General features: G+C 38.8%; 2 protein-coding genes across 4 annotated transcripts; one reads left to right on the plus strand and one right to left on the minus strand.

Annotated features, from left to right (window-relative positions):
• Positions 1-323: 323 nt before the first annotated feature.
• Positions 324-18,743, minus strand: LOC123542886 (dehydrogenase/reductase SDR family member 7-like). Of its 3 annotated transcripts, none has more exons than XM_045328920.2 (8): positions 18,647-18,743; positions 9,765-9,948; positions 9,206-9,355; positions 8,678-8,784; positions 6,085-6,324; positions 5,736-5,855; positions 4,909-5,075; positions 324-2,157 (listed from the first exon to the last, which is right to left on the minus strand). In XM_045328920.2, exons 2-8 carry the CDS (start codon positions 9,874-9,876, stop codon positions 2,091-2,093), a joined length of 963 nt encoding a protein of 320 aa, XP_045184855.2. In that variant the 5' UTR covers positions 9,877-9,948; positions 18,647-18,743; the 3' UTR covers positions 324-2,090. The 3 variants fall into 3 exon arrangements, with proteins under 3 accessions (XP_045184855.2, XP_053399005.1, XP_045184863.2); XM_053543030.1 differs by lacking the exon at positions 18,647-18,743 and adding an exon at positions 18,276-18,491; XM_045328928.2 differs by lacking the exon at positions 18,647-18,743 and adding an exon at positions 10,492-10,634.
• LOC123542901 (uncharacterized) lies at positions 18,640-23,498 on the plus strand. The gene is made up of 3 exons (XM_045328938.2): positions 18,640-18,755; positions 21,554-21,999; positions 23,096-23,498. Exons 1-3 carry the CDS (start codon positions 18,748-18,750, stop codon positions 23,284-23,286), a joined length of 645 nt encoding a protein of 214 aa, XP_045184873.2. The 5' UTR covers positions 18,640-18,747; the 3' UTR covers positions 23,287-23,498.

Genomic DNA, 23,498 nt, shown 5'->3' on the forward strand with positions numbered 1-23,498 from the left:
ACAATTTTAGTGAAAGTGGTCTGAAGATCATGAAAACCAGTTCAGTAAGTTGAGTAATATTCATAACATTTAAATTTTCATTATATTTCAAAGCTTCAATCTTCAGACAACTATAGACTGTCGTTGTTTTTTTTTTTAAATGGACGTCCTCAAATGGATGGGTGTACAGATATGTTTATTTTGACATAATACAAGATGGGGAAATGAACAACAAATTAAGAAGTCAGATTCAATGTTGAATAAAGTTAAAAAGGAAAATCATCAACAGTTCTTAGGATATTATATGCAACCATAATAAAGATATAACAAACACTTCATTTATAATCTATAAACTTTATTGGCTATAAATTAAAGATTTGTATAACGAGCTCGTAGAACATGAAATGCCCCCCTTGATGCATTCAGTAATTGCACAAGAAACAAATATTATTTGTTCACTGTAAACAAAAGTTCTACTGTTCTGGTTCAATGTGACCTTTGACCTATTGACCTAAAAATCAACAGGGGTCGTCTGCTGGTCATGATCAACCTCCCTATTAAGTTTCGTGATCCTAGGCCCAAGCGTTCTCAAGTTATTGTCCGGAAAGGGTTTAACTGTTCCGGGCCAATGTGACCTTGCCCTTTGGCCTTCTGACCTCAAAATCTAAAGGAGTCATCTATAGGTCATGACCAATCTCCCTATCAAGTTTTGTGATCCTAGGCCCAAGCATTCTCAAGTAATCGTCTGGAAATGGTTTAACTATTCAGGGTCACTGTACTCTTGACCTTTGACCTACTGACCTCAAAATCAATAGGGGTCATCTGCTGGTCATGATTAACCTCTCTATCAACTTTCTTGAACCTTGGCCCAAACGTTCTTGAGTTATTGTCCAGAAACCGTTCAACTGTTCCTGGCCAATGTGACCTTGAACTTTGACCTAAAGATCTCAAAATCAATAGGGGTCATCTGCTCATCATGAGCAACCTCCCTATCAATTTTCCTGATCCTAGGCCCAAGCGTTCTTGAGTTACCATCCGGAAACTGTTTTACTGTTCCTGATCACTGTGACCTTGACCTTTGACCTACTGATCTCAAAATCAATAGGGGTCATCTACTGGTGATGACCAACCTCCCTTCCTATCAACTTTCAAGATCCTATGCCCAAGCATTCTTTAGTTATCATCCGGAAACCGTTTTACTGTTCCAGGTCACTGTGACCTTGACCTTTGACATACTGATCTCAAAATCAATAGGGGTCATCTACTGGTGATGACCAACCTCCCTATCAACTTTCATGATCCCAGGACCAAGCGTTCTTGAGTTATCATCCGGAAACGGATTGGTCTACATACAGAACGACCGACCGACATCTGCAAAACAATATACCCCTCCTTCTTCGAAGGGGGGCATAATAACATAATTACTACATGATTAAACATTTTGCATTGAAATATCACAGACTATTTTTAAGTTGTGCAACAACCAATATAACAAGATTCTCAGAGGAGACAGCGCAAAGGTTTATCAACCTTGTCTTACAAGATGTGAGTGATGACACATGAACAAATATTTGTATGTTTCAATCAAACACATTTAGTAATAACAGCATCAAAACGTTTAACTAGTAATTGCATATTATATAATACATAATATTGGTGTCAAAGTTATGAATCTTGTATCATATGATGTAGGTGATGATGTGGAACTATATGAAGCAAATCCATTCATTAACAACAAAGACATGCTGAATAATAAAAAGTGAACAAAAACTTCAACACAAAGTCTAGTCATAGACAATGAACTCCATCCGACATGGCGTTTGAAGAACCCTGACTTATTATTATCGATGTACAAATAGTCAACTGTGACAGAATATGTCAATCAACTGCTAATTCATATTTGACTACTAATTACAATACGTTTCAGACTGAATGTACCATTTATGACAACCTTTTAGCCTACTGGTAAAACATTGCAACTCTCTATAAAAACTCTGTTTTAAATATGTAAATATATGAATCTAAAACATTAGTTTGAGAACACAATAATTATGAACAAATAATCACAGACATTAATTATAACAGCGCATATGTACATGCTGGGGACTGCATCAATGTAAATTAGCAATTCCAGCTTTCACTTTGTTCGCTCTACCCTGACCAAGTTTTACTGCAATTCTGCAAATATATGAAACAGAAAAATACATGGAAGTAATTTAACAAGAGGGCCATGAAGGCCCTGTATCGCTCACCTGACCTATTGACATAAAGATCATCAAGATTAACATTCTGACTAAGTTTCATTAAGATATGGTCATAAATGTGGCCTCTAAAGTGTTAAATAGCCTTTCCTTTGATTTGACCCGGTGACCTTGTTTTTGACCCGACATGACCCAGATTAACATTCTGACTAAGTTTCATGAAGACAAGTCATAAATGTGACCTCTAGAGTGTTAACAAGCTTTTCTTTTGCTTTGACCTAGTGACCTAGTTTTGACCCCACCTGACCCAGATTAGAATTTGACCTACAGGTCATCAAGATTAACATTCTGACCAAGCTTCATTAAGATATGGTCATAAATGTGGCCTCTACAGTGTAAACTAGCTTTTCTTTTGATTAGACCTGGTGACCTAGGTTTTGATCCTACATGACCCAGATTAAAACTGGACCCTGAGATCATCAAGTTTAACATTCTGACCAAGTTTCATGAAGATACAGTCATAAATCTGGCAGCTACAGTGTTAACAAGCTTTTCCTTTGATCTGACCTGGTGACCTAGTTTTTGACTCTGGATGACCCAATATCAAACTCGTCCAATACTTTATTGAGGGTAACATTCTGACCAAGTTTCATTAAGATTGGGCCCAAACTGTGACCTCTAGAGTGATAACAAGCTTTTCCTTTGATTTGACCTGGTTTTTGACCCCATATGACCCAGTATCTTCCAAGATTTTATTGAGGGTAACATTCTGACCAAGTTTCATTAAGATTGGGCCAAAAATGTGACCTCTAGAATGTTAACAAGCTTTTCCTTTGATTTGTCCTGGTGACCTAGTTTTTAACCCCAGATGACCAAATATTGAACTCATCCAAGATTTTATTGAGGGCAACATCCTGACCAAGTTTCATTAAGATTGGGCCAAAATTGTGACTCTAGAGTGTTAACAAGCTTTTCCTTTGATTTGACCTGGTGACCTAGTTTTTGATCCCAGATGACCCGATATCGAAATCATCCAAGATTTTATTGAGGGTAACATTCTGACCAAGTTTAATTAAGATTGGGTCAAAATTGTGACCTACAGAGTGTTAACAAGCTTTTCCTTTGATTTGACCTGGTGACCTAGTTTTTAACCCCAGATGACCCGGTATCGAACTTGTCCAAGATTTTATTGAGGGTAACATTCTGACCAAGTTTCATTAAGATTGGGTCAAAATTGTGACCTCTAGAGTGTTAACAAGCTTTTTCTTTGATTTGACCCGGTGACCTAGTTTTTGAACCTAGATGACCCAATATTGAACTCGTCCAAAATTTTACTGAGGGCAACATTCTGGCCAAGTTTCATTAAGATTGGGCCAAAATTGTGACCTCTAGTGTTAACAAGCTTTTCCTTTGATCTGACCTGGTGACCTAGTTTTTGACCCCAGATGACCCAATATCAAACTCGTCCAAGATTTTATTGAGGGTAACATTCTGACAAAGTTTCATTAAGATTGTGCCAAAATTGTGACCTCTAGTGTTAACAAGCTTTTCCTTTGATTTGACCTGGTGACCTAGTTTTTGACCCCAGATGACCCAATATCGAACTCGTCCAAGATTTTATTGAGGTAACATTCTGACCAAGTTTCATTAAGATTGGGTCAAAATTGTGACCTCTAGAGTGTTAACAGTCAATTGTTGATGACGGACGGACGACTGATGACGGACGACGGACACAGGGCGATCACAAAAGCTCACCTTGAGCACTTCGTGCTAAGGTGAGCTAATAGAAATCCCAGTAATTTCAGGTTCAATGGGGAAAGAGTTATGCATTAAAACAAGCAACTTTGTTCGCCTCACACATTATAATAGCCTTATGTTAAGTTGAGCTTTTCATGTTCATAAATCTAAAATTTTACCAGCTAACTGTAAACAAGGAGGCAAGCCGTCCTAGAATGTATGACACAGCTGATGGTTGCAATTTTCTTGTCGTATGCCATAGACCTTGTGTGGTGAAGATCCATCAAGTCTGTGTTGTGTTCCACCCCAACATAACTGAGTCACACAACTACTTTCCCACTCTAATGGCAAAGGAAGACAGACCCCAGGAGCTTCTTTGGACATTATTTCAGGTATAGGCAGACATCTTGGTAGAAGCACCTACCAGTATGCCAGCTAGATAGCTTCCTCACATGAAGTAAAATGATCAATCTTGTAAAAGAACGGTCTGTTCACAAAAAACATATAAAGCATGTTTGAGCTTTAACCTTAAAAATAACCTAAGTATAACACCTTGGTGACCTTGACTTTGGGTATAATGGGCCCAGCCCCTGCATATACTTTGTTTGTATGCTGGACAATGTTTATTTGAAGTAACAGTAAGATATAAGCAACAGTAACAAAGATATGATGGAAAAACAAAGGTTGCCGAAAAACTTTAACCTTAAAAATAACCTAAGTATAACACCTTGGTGACCTTGACCTTGGGTATAATGTGCACAGCCTCTGCACATATTTTGCTTGTATGCTGGACAATGTTTATGTGAACTTACAGTAAGATATAAGCAACAGTAACAAAGATATAACAGAAAAACAAAGGTTGCCAAAAAACTTTAACTAAGAAAGGTCACGCCGACGCCGGCGCGGGTAGAATAGCGGAGCTAAAAAACACTATTTGTTTCCCAGTTTCTTTAACACTAACGGCATGAAAAAAAAAGACAATAAGACTTACTTTTTAGCAATATAAGGTGTATACTGGAAAAGATAACAGTAGAATAATTCTGGGTTTGGTGTTAACCACGCTTCATGTAGTTTATTTGCTGCAGCTACCACCATTAGATAGGCACAACGTCTAGCTGTCATTCTATTCCACGATTTTTGCATTTCCACATTCAGTTTCTGAAATTCAAAATACCCTTTAAATGTTTTGTCACCTTATTTTTGTACTGTGGCTAAACATTTGCTTACAATTTTCAATTTAGTTGCCAGTGCATTCTCCAAACCATTTCAAGAGAAACCTTTTAAATACAGCCTTTTAAACAAATTTACATGGACAAACAGCTAAATATTTTTGACAAAGTCTGTTTAATTAGCTATGTCTGCATAAAATGTTCTTTCATAAATTCTACCAACAGTTAACAGGACAAAGCTTGTTAAAGGTCCAATACTCAGGAAAGTGAAGATTTTAATTTCTTTTAAAAAGCACAGGAACTATTTCATTTTATTGGAAAATGAAAGTTGGTATGTAGAAATTCGAAATAAATCGCAGTGTATGTACAATTATTTTTCTATGAAGTATGAAGAAAGTTAAAAAGACCTGGGGGGTCATTCTGTCGATTCACTGAAATTTCAACATAATACACATACATTTCTTTGAGTTCCAAAGACCTTCTGTAAATTTTGACCTGCCAATCTTCATTATTTAGTGTCTTGCAGAAGTCTATGCACTGGCTATGAAAAAATTGCCAACTCACTTTCCCTTAGTAATGGACCTTTAAGTAATATATTATCAACTGAAATATTTAATCAGTAAATACAAAATAATTTGTCTAACTACACCTTATCAGGTTCTGAAGTAAAAGCATGTACAAGTGCATCAGAAAATACTGGTCCTGGACATGCCATTGTCACACCTATATTGTCTGGAGCACACTCAATACGAAGCGTGTCAAAAAATCCCTGAAATTATATGAAATATGATGTACATACTTATCTCGAGCTTGTATCAATACAAAATTGTCTAAGTAATTTGACATATACCTGGTAAAACCTTAACAAATTTCCCAATTATCATAGGTAGCCTAAAAACTATTGATACACTTTTGCATTCAGTAACTTAACAACATAAGCTAATAAAATGTAGATCTTTTTGCAATACTTAAACAATTTTCTTTGAAAAGAAAACTACCTGAATGCCATGTTTTGCAGCAGAATATGTGCCAGACCCTGGTGCACCAAGTTTTCCTGCAACACTACTTGTACACATGATATGACCTTGACGTTGTTTGATCATGTATGGAAGAATCGCCTTGGTAACAGATATTGGTGCAAGAAGGTCAAGCTCAAAAACCTGGCGATCAACCTCTAATGCTGTCTCCACAATAAGTCCCCTCTGTGATCGCCCAGCATTGTTGACCAAAATATCAACCTGCAAAACAGACTTCATATTACACAGATAAGCATAAAAATGCTAGGGCAATATATGTATACTAGGTTAAAATCTTACCAGGGAAGGACTTTGCATAATGACTAATGGTCAGTAACCTGTTTTGTTTTGTTGGGTTCAACACTGTTTTTCAACAGTATTAAAGTTTAATACATACCTTACAGTATTAAACTATTCCCTGCAAGTAACAGATAACTCCTGGCAGAAGACAAAACTTCAGATGTACTGTGAAATCATTTAATTGTGGGCATAATTTTTTTCAGTTTAAGCAAACATGACTACATCATGAGGATATGAATTCATGGATAGTAACTTTTGAGTATGAACGTATGGAAATTTTTATTGTTCACTGGGAATAAATTTCATGAACTGAAGGCAACAATGAATCTACAAAAATTAGTTCCACAGTAATATTTATGATTTTACAGTATTTTATCCAGTTTTTCATCATAGAGATAAATGACACACCTGGGGTCTGAACCTACAACCTTTGGATTCAAAGACAATTGCTTTAAAACTAAGCTGGCTTGATGCAAGTTCGGTGTACATAAGAAGTGATAGTAAGTACATGTAATCAGTTACATGTAATGTGAAATAAAAAAGTAAAGTAAACAAGGCAGTCTAAAAGACAGCTATATCCCCCCCGCCCTGTTATGGATAGTGGCTCAAACCTTTGACCTTGAGTTGTGAACTTGATCTTGAGCCACCATGGCTGACTCATGGGTTCTGTACATCGTCTTGATGAGGTGATCATTTGATCCAAGTTTCATGATTATCCTTCAAGGATATTAGGAGATACAGTGACAACACAAAATGGAAGGCTCAAACCTTTCACCTTGAGTTGTGACCTTGACCTTGAGCCGACATGGCTGTTTCATCGGTTCAGCACATCGTCTTGATGAGGTGATCATTTGACCCAAGTTTCATGATTATCCTTCAAGGGGTTTAGGAGATACAGAGCAAACATGAAATGGAAGGCTCAAACTTTAGACCTTGAGTTGTGACCTTGACCTTGAGCCGACATGGCTGACTCACGGGTTCTGCACATCGTCTTGATGAGGTGATCATTTGATCCAAATTTCATGATTATCCTTCAATGGGTTTAGAAGATACAGAGCGGATACGAAATGGAAGGCTCAAACTTTGACCTTGAGTTGTGACCTTGACCTTGAACCGACATGGCTGACTCATTAGTTCTGCACATCGTCTTGATGTGGTGATCATTTGATCCAAGTTTTATGATTATCCCTTGCGGGGTTTAGGAGATACAGAGCGGACACGAAATGGAAGGCTTAAACCTTTGACCCTGAGTTGTGAACTTGACCTTGAGTCACCATGTTACTAAAAAACATATATTCATAAGAATACTGGAATTCTTTATTCACGAACTTAAATCTTTTAAACTGACACAGCATGCAATTTTCAAACTTCTTCATTATCAGACATCAAGACATCTGAATTATTCAACTTTAAACTGCCAAACTTTAACTTAGCTTGTTAGCAGTATATGGTAGTTCTGCATGTCTGATCAACTGGAAGTAACAGCATAATGCCATTTATCCAGATAATGTAGAATAAAGCCTGGATTACGTGTACAGAATTATTTAATGAATTAATGGGAATCTGTCACTAACACAATACTATCTTTCTAAACTTAAAGTACGATATTCAAACATATGAAACAGCCATTCCAAGCAATGTCTTAAATTCAGCCTAAAATGCACAGCTCTCTTTAATCATGTGAAAACATCAGTTCTCCTTTGCAGAAAAGAAATTTCTATTTGCAAAAATGTTTCCAAAACTGATTTTCCCACTGACTTCCACTATGGAAACTTTTCAATTTTTCAAAATTGAAATTAGACTATCGAAAAGTCAGACTCACATCCCTATCTTTTTTATTTGAGCCGCGCCATGAGAAAACCAACATAGTGGCTTTGCTACCAGCATGGATCCAGACCAGCCTGCGCATCCGCACAGTCTGGTCAGGATCCATGCTGTTCACTTTCAATGCCTACAGCAATTAGAGAAACCGTTAGCTAACAGCATGGATCCTGACCAGACTGCACGTATACGCAGGCTGGTCTGGATCCATGCTGGTCGCAAAGCCACTATGTTGGTTTTCGCATGGCGCGGCTCATTTGTAAATTTATATTCTTAATAATCAATCACAAGGGTGTCGAAAACATTTTGAAAAGAAAACACTTTGCACAATGTTTTAAATAATGTTGTGATGACAGCAAATATACTTTATCAATCAAAAGGACAAAGCTGGCCAAAAGTTCAACACCCTTTGAATGTATGGTTGAAGCTTGATAAAGAATAAGAAATATCTAACCTTTTTAAAATATTTGATGACAGTTTCTGCAACAGATGGATGTGAACTGAAGTCAAGAAGATCTAGTGGCTGAACAAGAATGTCATCTGCTGTCAAAGTTGAAATTTCTAAAATGTAAATATAATAATATAGTATGTGTATCTTATAAAATAGGAAAACTAAAAGGATATTCGACTCGAGGTATCTTCCATGCTTGTTTATTTTACGAAATAACAATTATTTTTTTCTCAACATTGTTTTGGTATAAACTTATTAATAGTATTAATTATTACCTCTTTGATATTCTTTTATGCAAGATATGCCAGTAATGTCAACCGACACAACGTAAAAAAAACAACATGTAATGTATTAACAGCAAAAATATTCACTCAATTGGCAAATGAGTAGTTTCAAGAGTTTTCCTCCTTCAGAAGCAAACTTAAGTGAAAAATTTAGATTCTGTGTATTGGATTTTGTGGTGGTTACTTATTGGATCATTTCTGAAATCACAGCTTATGAAGCATTTAAACATTAGACAGTTGCAGTCACCTATACATTTCTGTTTCACTTCTTTTAGCAAATTTTCTCGCCTTGCAGAGAGTACCAGACGACAACCAGCAGACGCAAACTCATACGCTAAACCCTCACCAATACCACTGGAGCAGCCAGTGATCCAAACTACCTTTCCAGCTAGACAATCTGAAACAGTCATATATCAGGAAATTATTATTACAAATGTACATTGCATGTAAATGGCAATTTTTAGTATATGCCTTCATATAATTACCATTATTAGATGAAAGAAAGTTTTAACAGATATAAAACACTGGGGATAAATAGTTTTAACCTCCTATAAGGATATTTAATTTTAGCACTGAGAATGTTTCAGCCAAGTAAGAGAAAAGAACATAGTAAAACTAGGAAATACAAAAAATCATGATAAAATAGAGTCTATTTTAAATAAAATCATATTAAATGCCTGTGGTTTTGCGTGCTAAAGTGTGGCACCTGGCTGTTAACTTTTACCTATTGTAACGATAGGTTGCATATACACAACAGAATTTGAAGAGTCGTGGAGCAGGGCTTTAATGCTATAATATATACATACTAGGCTGTTTTCCATATTTAAGATTCCATAACAATGTAAGATCACAGTCCAAGTATTTGAAGATAATGATCCCAAGGACCACTATAATCCCTACACCTAGTAACATCAACATTGTCCTTTCCTTCAACTGCTAGTCTAGTCCCAATCCGTGATTCTAGTTACCTCCCCTGATGGTAATATCAGACTGAAATGAAATGAAAGTGATAATTACATCAAAAGTTGGACTACTGCTAGTTATACCTGGAAAGGGAGTGTAGTGGGATTAATAGAAGGGTACTTCCACAAACAGACTGAATCTGAAATGTTAGTCACAAGAATTTGTTTTAGCAACTTTCTTTTCATTAAAATTTTAATAAATGAAAACTACAGAAGTTGAATACATAGTTCCAGAAAAGGGCTATAACTCCAGAAAACAATAGTCAGACATGGAAGTCAGCTCAAAAGCTCATGAGCTTATGCTGTACTTTTTTTGCTATCTTGCTGACTTTAAATAAATCCTATCTTATCTGAAGTCATCACTATATTTCAAAGTCTCACAAAGGGCCATAACTCAAAAAAATAAATTAGCTAACATGGAAGTCCTGTTATTCATTACATGTTGATGACGAGTATCAAGTTTAATTTCTTTCAGGTGGAAAACGTTAGAGAATGTAGTTGTAATATTTTGAAGTCCCTTACCAAACGGTCAAAAAGATGTGAACATGCCGTGAACATGCCACGAACATACCTATTTTGTAGCAGGTATTTGCGGGATATTCGCTGCTACACGCGATCATACTGCAATTGATTTGATTCTAGTTTGTGGGATACCAATGATTGTGGTTTATTCCTGAGAAGAACTTAGAAGATTGTAATCTTTTGGTAAACTGTTCATGAAGAGCTCTGAAAAGAGCAAGTAACTGTAGATCAGTTAATTTGTATCATTATCTGTGTGGTCACAGTAGGTGTCTGATAAGTTATTTACAACCAGATATTTTTGACACGATTAGAGGGAAATCTGCATGCATTATAGGCATTTTTCAAATGTGAATGGTGATGGCCTTTGAGTATGACAGGAGTATATTCTTCTTTATGGCAAGTCAGAGAATTTATTTTTAATATCTGTAATATTTCTAGATTCCTGCACATGACACTCCATCTCATGATGGTGAACAGCTGTGCCAAGTTGCATCAAAATCCCTCCATGCATGAAAAAGAAATGCTCCTGACAGTCATTCTTGTATCTGACCTTTGACCTCTAAGTGTGACCTTGACCTTAGACCTAGGGTCTTGGTTCTTGTGCATAACACTCCATCACATGGTTGTGAACATTTGTGCCAAGTTACATCAAAATCCCTCCATGCATCTTCTTCTTCTTCTTGGCGTTCACCGCCTACACTGTCACCCCTGATCCAGCAATGAAGGATGCTGTCTTCTTCAGGTCCTCCTTCTTGCCGTGCACTTTGGTATTCATTGGGGTGCTGTTTGGCCACACACTTTTTCTTTGGTTTTCCAGACATGGGCATCTCTGCAGAATGTGCTCAGCAGTTTGCTGTTCCAGACCACAGGGGCACATCGGAGAGGGAGACAATTTAAGCTTTGTGCACATGTGGGCATTTAACCTGTTATGTCCTGTGCTGAGCCTAAAGATGATGACTTGTTCCCATCTTTCTAGTAGGTGGTAGTCATCCTTGGTTGGCCTTGGCTTTGTAAGTGCTTTGATCATTTCACCTTCTCCTCGTGAGTAATGGCATTCTGTGGCTGGTTATCTGTAGCTCCAAGCTTGGCTAATCTGTCTGCATTCTCATTTCCAGGTACACCACAGTGTGCAGGTGTCCATTGTAAGGATACAACTCTCGTTTTGCATAGACTGAACAGTGCCCTGGAGATGGATGTTTGTTTGGAATTTTCCAGTGCTTGGAATACTGACATAGCATCCGTGAAGATAACCACGTTGGGACAGCTCTCTGGAGACTCCTCAATGAGTTTAATAGCTTGTTTGATGGCCTCAACCTCTGCTCTATAGTTGGTACAGTGCCTTCCGGTTGGGATACTATTTGTCTCTGATCTTCCCGAGGTATACAGTATGAAGATGCCAGCTCCTCCGTCTTTTATTGCAGCTGAGGCTGAGCCGTCTGTGTACACATGTGTCCATGTCTCTGACGGATATGTGTCTTGGATCATGGCCTGTGTAAAGGATAGCTTGGTCATTTCATCTGAAGTACCTGGGGGAAGACCAGGAACATTGGTACGTATAGTCAGGTTGGATTGGTCATGTTTCCATGGCTCTGGTAGATCTTGAACAGTGAAGGGAGTAGTGGGTTGTCCAAGATGCTCTGCAAAGGTTTTGTTGAGCTTCTTGGCTTCATGTGCAAAGCTGCCTCTTTTTAAACGATTTTTGGTAAGCCCTTCTAATTTGGCTTTCATGGGATGATCTGGAAGGTATTGGTATTTGCTGGTTTGTACCAGAGTTTTGGACTCTCTTCTCTTGGCAAGTGGAGGGATGGCGGTAGCGTCTTCCATGGCCTTAATGGGTGTTGATTTCAGTACTCCTGTAATGATCCTAAGAGCCTGATTTTGCATCTTGTCTAACCTCTGCTGATTTGTCTTGGCTGCTGTTATCCAAGCTGAGGAGCCATACTCTAGGATGGGTCTAATGGTCCCAAGGTATACTGTCTTGAGTATGTTTTCGTGTGCTCCCCAGTTTGTACCAGCAAGTTTCCGTAGAATGGGAAGCTTTTTTCGTGCCTTGCTTTCTGCGTTGGTTAGATGTGCCTTCCATGTAAGGCGCCTTTCGAACGTTACTCCCAGATATGTTGCCTCCTCCACTTCTGCAAGTGGGGTGTCACAAATCTTAATATAGCCAGCATCTGTCTGCTTTGGTGACAGTGAAAACAGGGTTGTGCAGGACTTCTCAGTGTTGACCTGAACACACCATTCTTCTGCCCAGGCTGAAAGCCTGTCTGTGGCTTCTTGCATCCTGTAGTTAGCAGTTGTTGCATATTCCTCTGAGCACCAAAGCACCAAATCATCCGCGTAGAGAGCAGCTTTGACTCCTCTCGGAAGTTCAGCCACCAGATCATTGATGAAGAGAAGAAAGAGAGTAGGAGAGAGTATTTCTCCTTGGGGAACTCCATTTCTCTGCAGAAACTTATGACTAGAGGTTCCATCAAGGTTCACTCTAGCCCTTCGGTTGAAGAGATAGGACTTTATCCATCTGTACATGATGCCTCCAACACCATTCCTCTGTAGTTTCACCAGAAGACCATCCACCCATACCTTGTCAAATGCTCTCTGAAGGTCTACCCATGTCACTAGAGTAACCATTTTTGCCTGAAAGGCATTTTCGATTTCTTGTGCAAGGTATGTTGTTTGATCCTCTGTTGACCGGAATGACCTGAAGCCAGCCTGTTGGTGGGCCAAGATATTGTTACTTTCCAAGTACCACTTCATGCGTTGGTTTATGATGCTTTCCATGGTCTTCCCTACTGTGCTGGTGAGACTAACAGGGGCTATAGCTGGCTACTTTCTTTTTGTCCTTTCCACGTTTTAGGATAGGTGCCATGATCGCCTCTCTCCAGACCTGTGGAAGTTTCCCCTCCTTCCAGCTCAGATTGAAGACATCTAGAAGTGTTTTCGTAGCAAAACTTCCCATATGGGTCAGCATCTCATTGGTGATGTGGTCTGGTCCTGGTGATTTCTTGGCCTTGAGCTTCTTCAGTGCTGTAAGTAGCTCATTTAGTGTGAGGCTTGTTTCCATCACTTCTTCCTTGGACTTTTTGGGTCTTCTCTCTCTTTCCTCCCTTCTAACTTCTCTTTGCCGTCCTCTGTTGACTGTGATGTTGCTTACTTTTTCGTAGTTTTCAGCAAACTTATTTGCAGCCTGTTTTCCAGTCAGCAGAGAACCATTTTCGTCTACAGATGTGGTGCCTCTTTCGCTTCCGCCTTCATCATTCAGTTGCCGTGTGAGTTTCCAAAGCTTTGTGCTGTCTCTTTCTAAATTGAGTGAGGCAGTTTTTTCTTTCCAGCTCTCTCTTCTGGCCTGGATCTTTGCTCTCAGAAACTTGGCCCTTACCTTTTGGAGTTTTATGTTGTTGGTTTCGGACGGTTGTGTTTCAGCCTCTCCCCTGGCTTCTGACAACTCCTCCTGAAGGCCCTCTAGATCCTTGTTCCAGTATGGCTTGTAATCTCTCCTGGAACCTCTAGGAATGCATTTTTTGGCTGCCTGGAGTACGGCTGCATTGAAGTCCTTTGTGACTTTGTTGATGTCCCTGCCTTCAGTTCGAATCTGTCTGCAGGTTTCATCTGTAAGCTCTCTATATTTTTTCCAATTAGCCTTTTTGTAGTTCCAGCGAGGTAAGCTTGGTTCCTGTATGGTCCTGTATTGCAAGGTGAGGTAAACAGGACGGTGATCGCTACCGCCTAGTTGCTGTCCTACTTCTCTTGCAATGTTCTTGTGGATGTCTTCAGTGCAGAAACCAATATCAGGAGTTGAAGTGGTGTGCCAACATCTGGAATAGAAAGTGTCCTGGTCGTCGGGGTTGTTGATCAGCAACAAGTTGTGATCATCTTGCCAGGACTCTACCTCTTCTCCCCGTCTGTCTATGTGGTCATATCCCCAGCTCTGTGAGTGGCTGTTGAAATCGCCAATGACTAGGAAGTTTGAGTCCTGCACTTGGATCGTGTCAAGGGATAGAGGTTTGTCATTTGGGGAGTAGAGGTTGACAACATTTAACTCCACATCTCTAAGTTTTAGGCGTAACACCTGATACTCGGAGTCATCCATGTGCACGGTGATCTGCGTTGCTGCTATGTTGTTTCTCACCAGTGTTAGGATTCCTCCCTTGCTCCTACCCAACCTGTCACAACGGAAGCACTGGTAGCCTCTAACCTTGAAGGATTTTTCCTCTCTAAGGTGAGTCTCTTGAATGCAGCAGACCTGAATGTCCTTATCAAACAAGATGTTCTCTAAGTCAATTTTCTTATTGAGGAGTCCTTCTGCATTCCAATGCATAACCTTGAAAGGTTGCACTGGCTTCTTTTTTGTTCCCGTGTGGTCAGTAGATTTCCTCCCTCATCTCCTAGTTCTATGGCGATGGGAGTTACCTCCAGTAGTATGAGGTGGGCTCTGTCGAGGCTCAGAGCCCGGCACTGATTCTGCCTGGAATGATCTCAAAGAACCAGCGCCATCACAACTAAATCTAGGTGATTGTGTAGTCATGGTGTAGTAAACGCATTGTACCATGGTTTGTTAGAGAGCGCCAACTGGCCTGGTACATCTGTCTTCAGCTCTCTAGGTTTTGTGTCGGGGTTACCTCTCCCTTAGATTCTGGCCAAAAAAAAACCTACCCTGGAATCACAGGGGATCTGTTCATGGGCAGCAGGACATATCCACGCACCGGTGGGCCTTGCATGCCGCATGTCTGGGGGCAGACCTCCTCCGAGTCCTACACAGTTCTGCCTGAGGCCGCAGGGTGCTCAGTATCTGTGTGTCGCCACGAGAAGGCACTGCATAGGGCTTGTCTACAGAGAGGCTATGTACTGGCTGGGAAGACTTTCGCACACGGCTCCCTTTTTGCCCAGAGGGCTAGCCAGCGGCAGAGGCTGAAAGCGGAAGGTGACAAGCACACAACACACAGCACACCACACTAGACGCATCAGTAGACCATTTGACACACCCTCCATGCATGAAGAAGAAATGCTCTGGACAAAGTCATTATTGAATTTAACCTTTGACCTCCAAGTGTGACCTTGACCTTTGAGATAGGAACCTGCGGTTTGCGCACGACATTTCGTCTCACTGAGGTTAACATTCATGCCAAATATAAACGAGATTGCTCCATGCATGTCAAAGTTATGGTCTAGACAAACAAGTCCGAAGTCATTCTTGTATCTGACCTTTGACCTCTAAGTGTGACCTTGACCTTAGATCTAGGGTCCTGGTTCTTGCGCATGACACTCTGTCACATGGTTATGAACATTTGTGCCAAGTTCCATCAAAATCCTTCCATGCATGAAGAAGAAATGCTCCGGACAAAATCATTATTGAAGTTAACCTTTGACCTCCAAGAGTGACCTTGACCTTTGATAGGAACCTGCAGTTTGCGCATGACACTCTGTCTCACTTAGGTTAACATTCATGCCAAATATAAACGAGTTTGCTCCATGCATGTCAAAGTTATGGTCCGTCCAGACGGACGCACACACATACATTGAACAGCCATTTGGACCACTATGTCTTCACTTCCGCAAGCGGGCTCAACAAAAATGACAATTTTAGCTTCATAAATTTGATATAATTAAGATGTAAAAGTGAAACTGACTAGGACAGATATGTAGTCATACATATAACTTATGCGCAGTACGAGTGGGATGAAATAAATACAATTGCACTGAGACACTGACATTTAAACTGCAATTAACAGTAATATTTCATACATATTTTATCATTAAAATTCAAAATATACCAAGTACCATATAACATAAAAAAGTTCAGACAGAGATTGAATTTGTTACAGCCGCAGTGCTTGGTTTTTTATGTTCCTGATTCCATAATAATTCATTTATTTGATTTTGCAATTTTTCTGTACAAGCTATTTTGCGGGCATTTTCTGGCTTGGTTTTGCTTGGTAGTCATGGTTCTCTGCTAGTCCGCGGCATGTTTGCAGCAACAAGTTCACGGGAAGCTCACAGCTACTTGCTTGCGGCAAATCTAATTTGCATGTGAAAAGTGAACACCAAAATAATGAACATCCTTTATCATCAAGAGTGGCAAACTTCACAAAATACGCCCATCATCGAACATAGCCTAATTCAAGGGCCATAATCCAAGAGTGCCAGGGGCAATTTGGCTGGTTATCGAACTTGGCTGAGATATTATGCCCATAAACATTAATAAAACTAGAGATGCTGTTGAGAAAAGCGCATGTCTCCCACAACTGCCACTATGAAAAATGTCTAGTTTCTCTAGATGGTTTAGATGAGTGGATCCAATTAGATGTTCTGGACGAGTGAATCCAATCAGTAATTCAAAAGCCATAAATCAAAAGTGCCTGGGTGGATTTGGCTAGTTAGCAAACTAGGCTAAGGTCTTATGGCCAAACACATTTTGTTCAAGTTTGGTGAAGATCGGATGAGAAATGTCCGACTCAGAGAGCTGACAAGAGTAAAATGGCAGATTTTTCAGTAATTCAAGGGCTGTAACTCCAAAATGCCTGGACCGATTTGGCTAGTTATCAAACTTGGCCGAGGTCTCACGGTCAAACACATTTTGTTTAAGTTTGGTGAAAATCGGATGAGAAATGTTCGACTTAAGAGTGCAGACAAGCTTTGTGACAGACAGACAGACACACACACACACAGACTGGAGTAAATCAATATGTCTCCCACACCACTGTGTGGTGGGAGACATAATTAATTGTCAGCAAGTTTGGTGAAGACTGAATGAAAACTGTTCGACTTAGAGAGCGGACAAGGCTAAATTCGCAGATTTCGAGTAATTCAAGGGCCATAATCCAAGAATGCCTGGGGCAATTTGGCTGGTTATCGAACTTGGCTGAGATAATATGCCAACAAACATTATATTTTCAGCAAGTTTGGTGGAGATGGATGAAAACTGTTCAACTTAAAGAGCGGACAAGGCTAAATTTGCAGATTTTGAGTACTTCAAGGGCCATAATCCAAGAGTGCCTGGGGCGATTTGGCTGGTTATCGAACTTGGCCGAGATATGCCCACAAACATTGTCATCAAGTTTGGTGAAGATCGGATGAAAACTATTTAACTCAGAGGGCGGACAAGGCTAAATTTGCAGATTTCAATTTAAGGGCCATAACCCAATTAAGAGTGCCTGGGGCAATTCTGCTGGTTATTGATCTTGGTCAAGATATTATGCCCACAACCATTGTCACCAAGTTTAGTGAAGATTGAATGAAAACTATTCCAACTTAGAAAGCGACTGCCCTCCCGCCCGCCACGAGTGTTCACATAATACACCCTGCTCTTTCAGAGATGGGTGTATAAAAAGTGTTCGCAGCATGTTCACCTGAGCTAGATCGATATTTGCGACATGATTGCAACAAGTGTTCACGGCAAACTATATATTACTGCAGTAAGCCCGGTCCCAAACAGAGCAATATTAAGTAAAGACAAAAACAATCACGCATGTCCAGAAAGCCCGAAAAATGCACCTGTCCAATACATGTTGATGAATATACCAGGTTTCCTTCATCAACATGTATTGGACAGGTGCATTTTTCGGCAGTGGACGAGAGGGCTAAGACGCTTTCCTACGGAGGTGAAGGCCCCTGGTTCAAATCCTGGCTACTCCCATTGCGGTGTGTCCTTGGGCAAGGCACTTTATCACAATCATTGCCTCAGTCAACCAAACTGTAAATGGGTACCAGTAAATTGCTGGGGGTAAGTTAGTAAGGTATAATTGGTTTTAACTGTTCTTAAAATAGGGTCGCTCAAAAGCTCTACAGAGTTTATGTTAATTGTTACACAAAGCGATGGTAAATAAAATTTACCTTTACCTGTACCTTTAAATTCAACTGAATAGAAACCAGACAGACTTAATTCGCAGAGCTGCTTTTTACTTTCCGCCAAGTCACATTTGCTGCCACCGCAGTTTGATTTGTCACAATATAAAATAAACTGCCGCTATGTTTATGTGGGCTGACTAAAAACTGAACTACTTTAAAATCACAGGACAACATGAACATGAACATAATGTTACGTAATAATTTGGGTACGAATAAGTAATATTTTTCAGTCAGCTGTATTCCTTTGAATAGCGCCACTACAATCGTGCAATATTCAGTTAAAACTGCATCTTTATCATATAAATATTATGCTCATATCTGCCATAAATGACAGGACACCTATAATAAACAAAAAGGTTTACCAATATCGTCCTTTGCCCCCGTACAAAGTTGGGGAAGCTATCCACTCATGCTTACCCTTGCTGACAGGTCGAAAACACAAATATTTGCTATTTTCTAGTATATGCAGAGGTAACAGTCATTATTTCCGAGACAATATTGTTTTGACTAAATAATACTTTCCAGTTTTGCTCACGGTGTTGTCTAAGTATTCATATTTAGAGTAGTTTTACATAATTTGTATCCAAATAATAGTACATTCGGACATGCAGGGTTTGGATATCATTGAGGTGCTGATGGATATTGAATAATATTTGAAGTTAACTGTTTTGAAAATTCAGTATTTGTAAAGTTTTTTTGTCAGTTTCAACAAATAGGTTGTCCTAAGTGTGATAGTCAAATGCTGGAATAATTTGTCAGTTGATAGGCCATGAGCTGTGGGTTGACTTTGTCTTAATTTTTCGACTGCAAGACCGATTTCACAGACTGACATTTACCTTATGTCTGCCGCTACATCCGTTTAGGAGAGATATTGACCTGTGCAAAAATAATCACAATATCGAGACTGTCGTACAATTAGTTCGAGATAATTCTCGGTCTAGAAATATCTCATTGATTTGACTTTGAATAATAAGCATGAGTTAGCTAGGGCAGGGCACAGTGCTTTTTCTACATCATACATGTTAATCAGCAGATGAAAATTGTATATATATGTCAAGAGCTTTTTGATACCTTATTTATTCTAACATGGCTTGATTTGATTGAAAGTTAAACAAAAAAGAAGTTTATGCAGCTTTGTATAATTCTGCAATAAATTACAGTTGACAGGCAGACCGGTAAGACAGCATTATGACTTAAGTTAAGACGTCACATTGGTGCTTGATGTCTGGTTCATTATTACCTGAATAAATGAAGAACATCATATTTGTTTTACAAATGCTCACATATGGTTTGTCGTCTAAATTAACGTACGTGGTTCATCATTCAGATGCTTACATGTTGAACCACTCGGGCTAACAAGCATCTGAACTCTTAACAGTGATTAATAAGATGACAAACCACTCGAAGGCCTTGATTATTTGTTAAATATATAATATTCATCCTCCACCTCTGATTATTCATGTTGGGAAGTTGGAAGTTACTTGCGGAGAACAGGTTTGTACTGGTGCAGAATCCAGGAACACATACTGGTTAGGTTAACTGCCCGCCGTTACATGACTGAAATACTGTTGAAAAACGGCATTAAAACCAACACAAACAAAAACTTTGACATTGGTTATGACTTCTTCCTATTGTAAATAAATGCTCTTGTGTATTTTTATGTTAGGCCAACAGATTATTTTAGAAAGAATTTTGGAAAGTTGATATGTTAATCAACAACTGTTCAGCAGCAACATGATGACTGTAGATTTAGTGTATCGAAGTATCTTTATATGCACATAATTATGATCTGTAGTTTAACATAATAATTTATGTATAATGAGCATTGCAGTTGCTAAGTATCAAAGCTTACAAGAGGCTTTTAAGAAGATAAAGACTTGGCACAAAATCTGACACCATGACAGATTATGTCTCTTTGTCTTTTAACCAGATATTAAAATTAGATGCTTTTAGGCTGATAGAATGACTTGGTTTTTACCTCAACTGAACCATAGATTTAGGAAGAGCTATTAGTATTCGTGAAAGGTCCAGCATCTATGGTCCATCATCCACAAGATACATAAACATCTTCTCTGAAACTAGTGGTCGGAATTACACCAAACTTGGTTTCTAGCAACCTGACAAGGTTCTCTCAGTTTTGCCCAAATTTTTGTTGTGCATATCTCCAAAAATATTAGACCTTGAATCATCAAACGTCATAGGATTATTATTCAGTGTATGAAACTATGTACCTGGCATTTTTGTTTGGAGTTTCAATCAGTAAGACCAGAAGTATGGCCCTTGACAAAACTGCATGAAGGGCTTAAAAGTTTGAGTCGCATTTATCTCGAGAAATATTTTACCTAGAGTCATGAAACCTTGTAGGAATATGAAATTATGCACCTGTGGTTTTGTTTGGGATTTCACTTAGTCAGACCAAAGTTATGACCCTTGACTTAACGGGCCTAAAAGTTTGTGTTGCACATGCCTCAAAAAGCATTTGAACATTATAAGGTTGTTATTCAGAATGTGAAGTTGTGCACCTGGTATTTTGTTTAGGATCATCATCTAACTCAGGCAGACCAGAATCATGGCTCTTGACTGTGTAAAAATATGTATAAAGGGCTTAAAAGTTTGTGTCACATATATGATATACCTCAAAAGGAGTCTGAAGTCATGAAACTATAGGAATTATTACAGCATGTGAAGTTGCACACCTGGGGTTTGTTTAGGATCTAACTCAGGCAGAAAAGAATCATGGCTCTTGACTTTGTAAAAATAGGTATAAAGGGCTTAAAAGTTTGTGTCACATATATGATATACCTCAAAAGGAGTCTGGAGTTGTGAAACTATAGAAATTATTACAGCATGTGAAGTTGTGCACCTGGGGTTTTGTTTGGTTTTTCATTCCACAAGTCCAGAGTTATGGCCCTTGACTTAGGAAAACATGTGGATTAAGGGTCTAAAACTGTAACATATGTTTAAAACTTATTTGACTCAAAGTCATCAAACCATAGGAATTTCACTCAGCAAGACCAGAGTGGGTCACGACTTAGCCAAAGTATGTATTTAAAGCTTACCAGTTTGAGTTGTATAATTGTGTCTCAAAAGGAGTCTAGAGTCATGAAAATTTATAGGAATGATTTCAGAATGTGTTTTTGTGTACCAGAGGTTTTAACTGGGATTTATCCGCCTCCTTTCCACTACCTCCCTCCCTACAATGCTCTCTAAGATTAATTAAATTTATTAAATCAATATTTTTACACACATCTTTTTTATATAATTCAAAGGTCAATACCATACAAGAAGAAAGACATGGACAGAGTGATAGGATGGTTCTGGAGAGACTCTTCAAAAACTCAGGAGAAACAAGATGAATTGCCACCAACTGTAGCTGCACAAGACACAGAGAAAACAAAAGAACCTGCAGAAAATCTTACACAAGTAAACAGTAATTTAAACAAAAGCAACAGTGCACAAGTGACTGAAGTGAATAATCAAGTAAATAATGTAGAACCAGTGTTATACTCAGATGTATCATTAAACACAAAAATGTTGCTATGGATACAAAAGAACACATACTTACAACCAGAAGATTGCCTTTTCTGTAAACTGACTGCTACCGGTTGTGCTACATTGTTACTGGTCGGTGGTTTAAATGCTTACAGCAATGCAGCTACGAAAAGGAATTTCAGAACAGTCACGGTTAAAACATCTTATGCACTAATATTTGCAAGTAAGTTTTTAAGACTTTAACTGGTATCTAAAGGTGGTCAGTCTCAATAAGTCTCATTTAAGGGACTTTTTATGCCCCCGAAGGGAGGCATATAGTTTTTGAACCGTCTGTCAGTCTGTTGGTCTGTCGGTCTGTCAGTCTGTCCGCAATTTTTTGTGTCTGGTCCATATCTTTGTCATCGATGGATGGATTTTCAAATAACTTGGCATGAATATGTACCACAGTAAGACGACGTGTCGCGCGCAAGACCCAGGTCCGTAGCTCAAAGGTCAAGGTCACACTTAGACGTTAAAGGATAGTGCATTGATGGGCGTGTCCAGTCCATATCTTTGTCATCCATGGATGGATTTTCAAATAACTTGGCATGAATGTGTACCACAGTAAGACGACGTGTCATGCGCAAGAACCAGGTCCGTAGCTCAAAGGTCAAGGTCACACTTAGACGTTAAAGGTCATTTTTCATGATAGTGCATTGATGGGCGTATCCGGTCCATATCTTTGTCATTCATTCATGGATTTTAAAATAACTACGCATGAATGTGTGACACAGTAAGACGACGTGTCACGCGCAAGACCCAGCTCCGTAGGTCAAAGGTCCTAAACTCTAACATCGGCCATAACTATTCATTCAAAGAGCCATCGGGGGCATGTGTCATCCTATGGAGACAGCTCTTGTTTTTTTTTTATTTTTCACTTTTCATATACTAGTTATAATGTATTCTGTTTGTGATATATTAACCTTTAGCCTGCTGCTAGCAAAATGATTATGCCTTTGCGATTAGTACAAATCAAGATCAGCCTATACGTCCATATAGGCTGATCATGGTTTGCACTGTTCGCTATTCAGTGAAATTTCAATGAACACCCCTACAAATGATAAATGATATTGCCCAAATTGAATGATGGACCAGTCCATTATAGAAATTTAGCAGGGTAAGAAATGTTCATAACAAAAAATATAAAGGTATGTTGTATTGTCCTTTCATTTTTCATAATCACCTCTCCCCACTTTAATGTGAAATATTTGAAAGCTTGATGTGTTGATTATTTTTTTTTTACCATTTTAAAAATACTTATCATCATTATTTTGTTTCAGTGTGGGCAACATTTATGTGTAAAGAATGGTGCAATGCAGTGTTCCTACCACCGGGAGATCAGCCTAGGTCATTTTTAGAAGCTGAAAAATTAAACTTTGCACGTTATAAAGAAAAAGTAAACTTTGCACGTTCTAAAGAATCCAGGAAAAGTAAAGAAAAGGAGAATAAACAAGAGAGTGGTCAACAATAGTGTAGTTTCCTGGATCTCATTTAACAGTTACACAGTGTACGACTGCTTTTAAAGAGTGGATATACCATTATTGTTTCAGAATTGAATGTTTATCATTCTATAAATGTTTTATGTACAACAGAATGTTTTGTCAGTTATTTAAATGTTATTCATTTTCAGAATATGCAGCGCATTGTTTCCTTGCAAGTGAATAAATTCTAATTAAAACTAGA

This window comes from Mercenaria mercenaria, chromosome 1 (assembly GCF_021730395.1).
Source record: "Mercenaria mercenaria strain notata chromosome 1, MADL_Memer_1, whole genome shotgun sequence".
NCBI classification, from domain to species: Eukaryota; Metazoa; Mollusca; class Bivalvia; order Venerida; family Veneridae; genus Mercenaria; species Mercenaria mercenaria.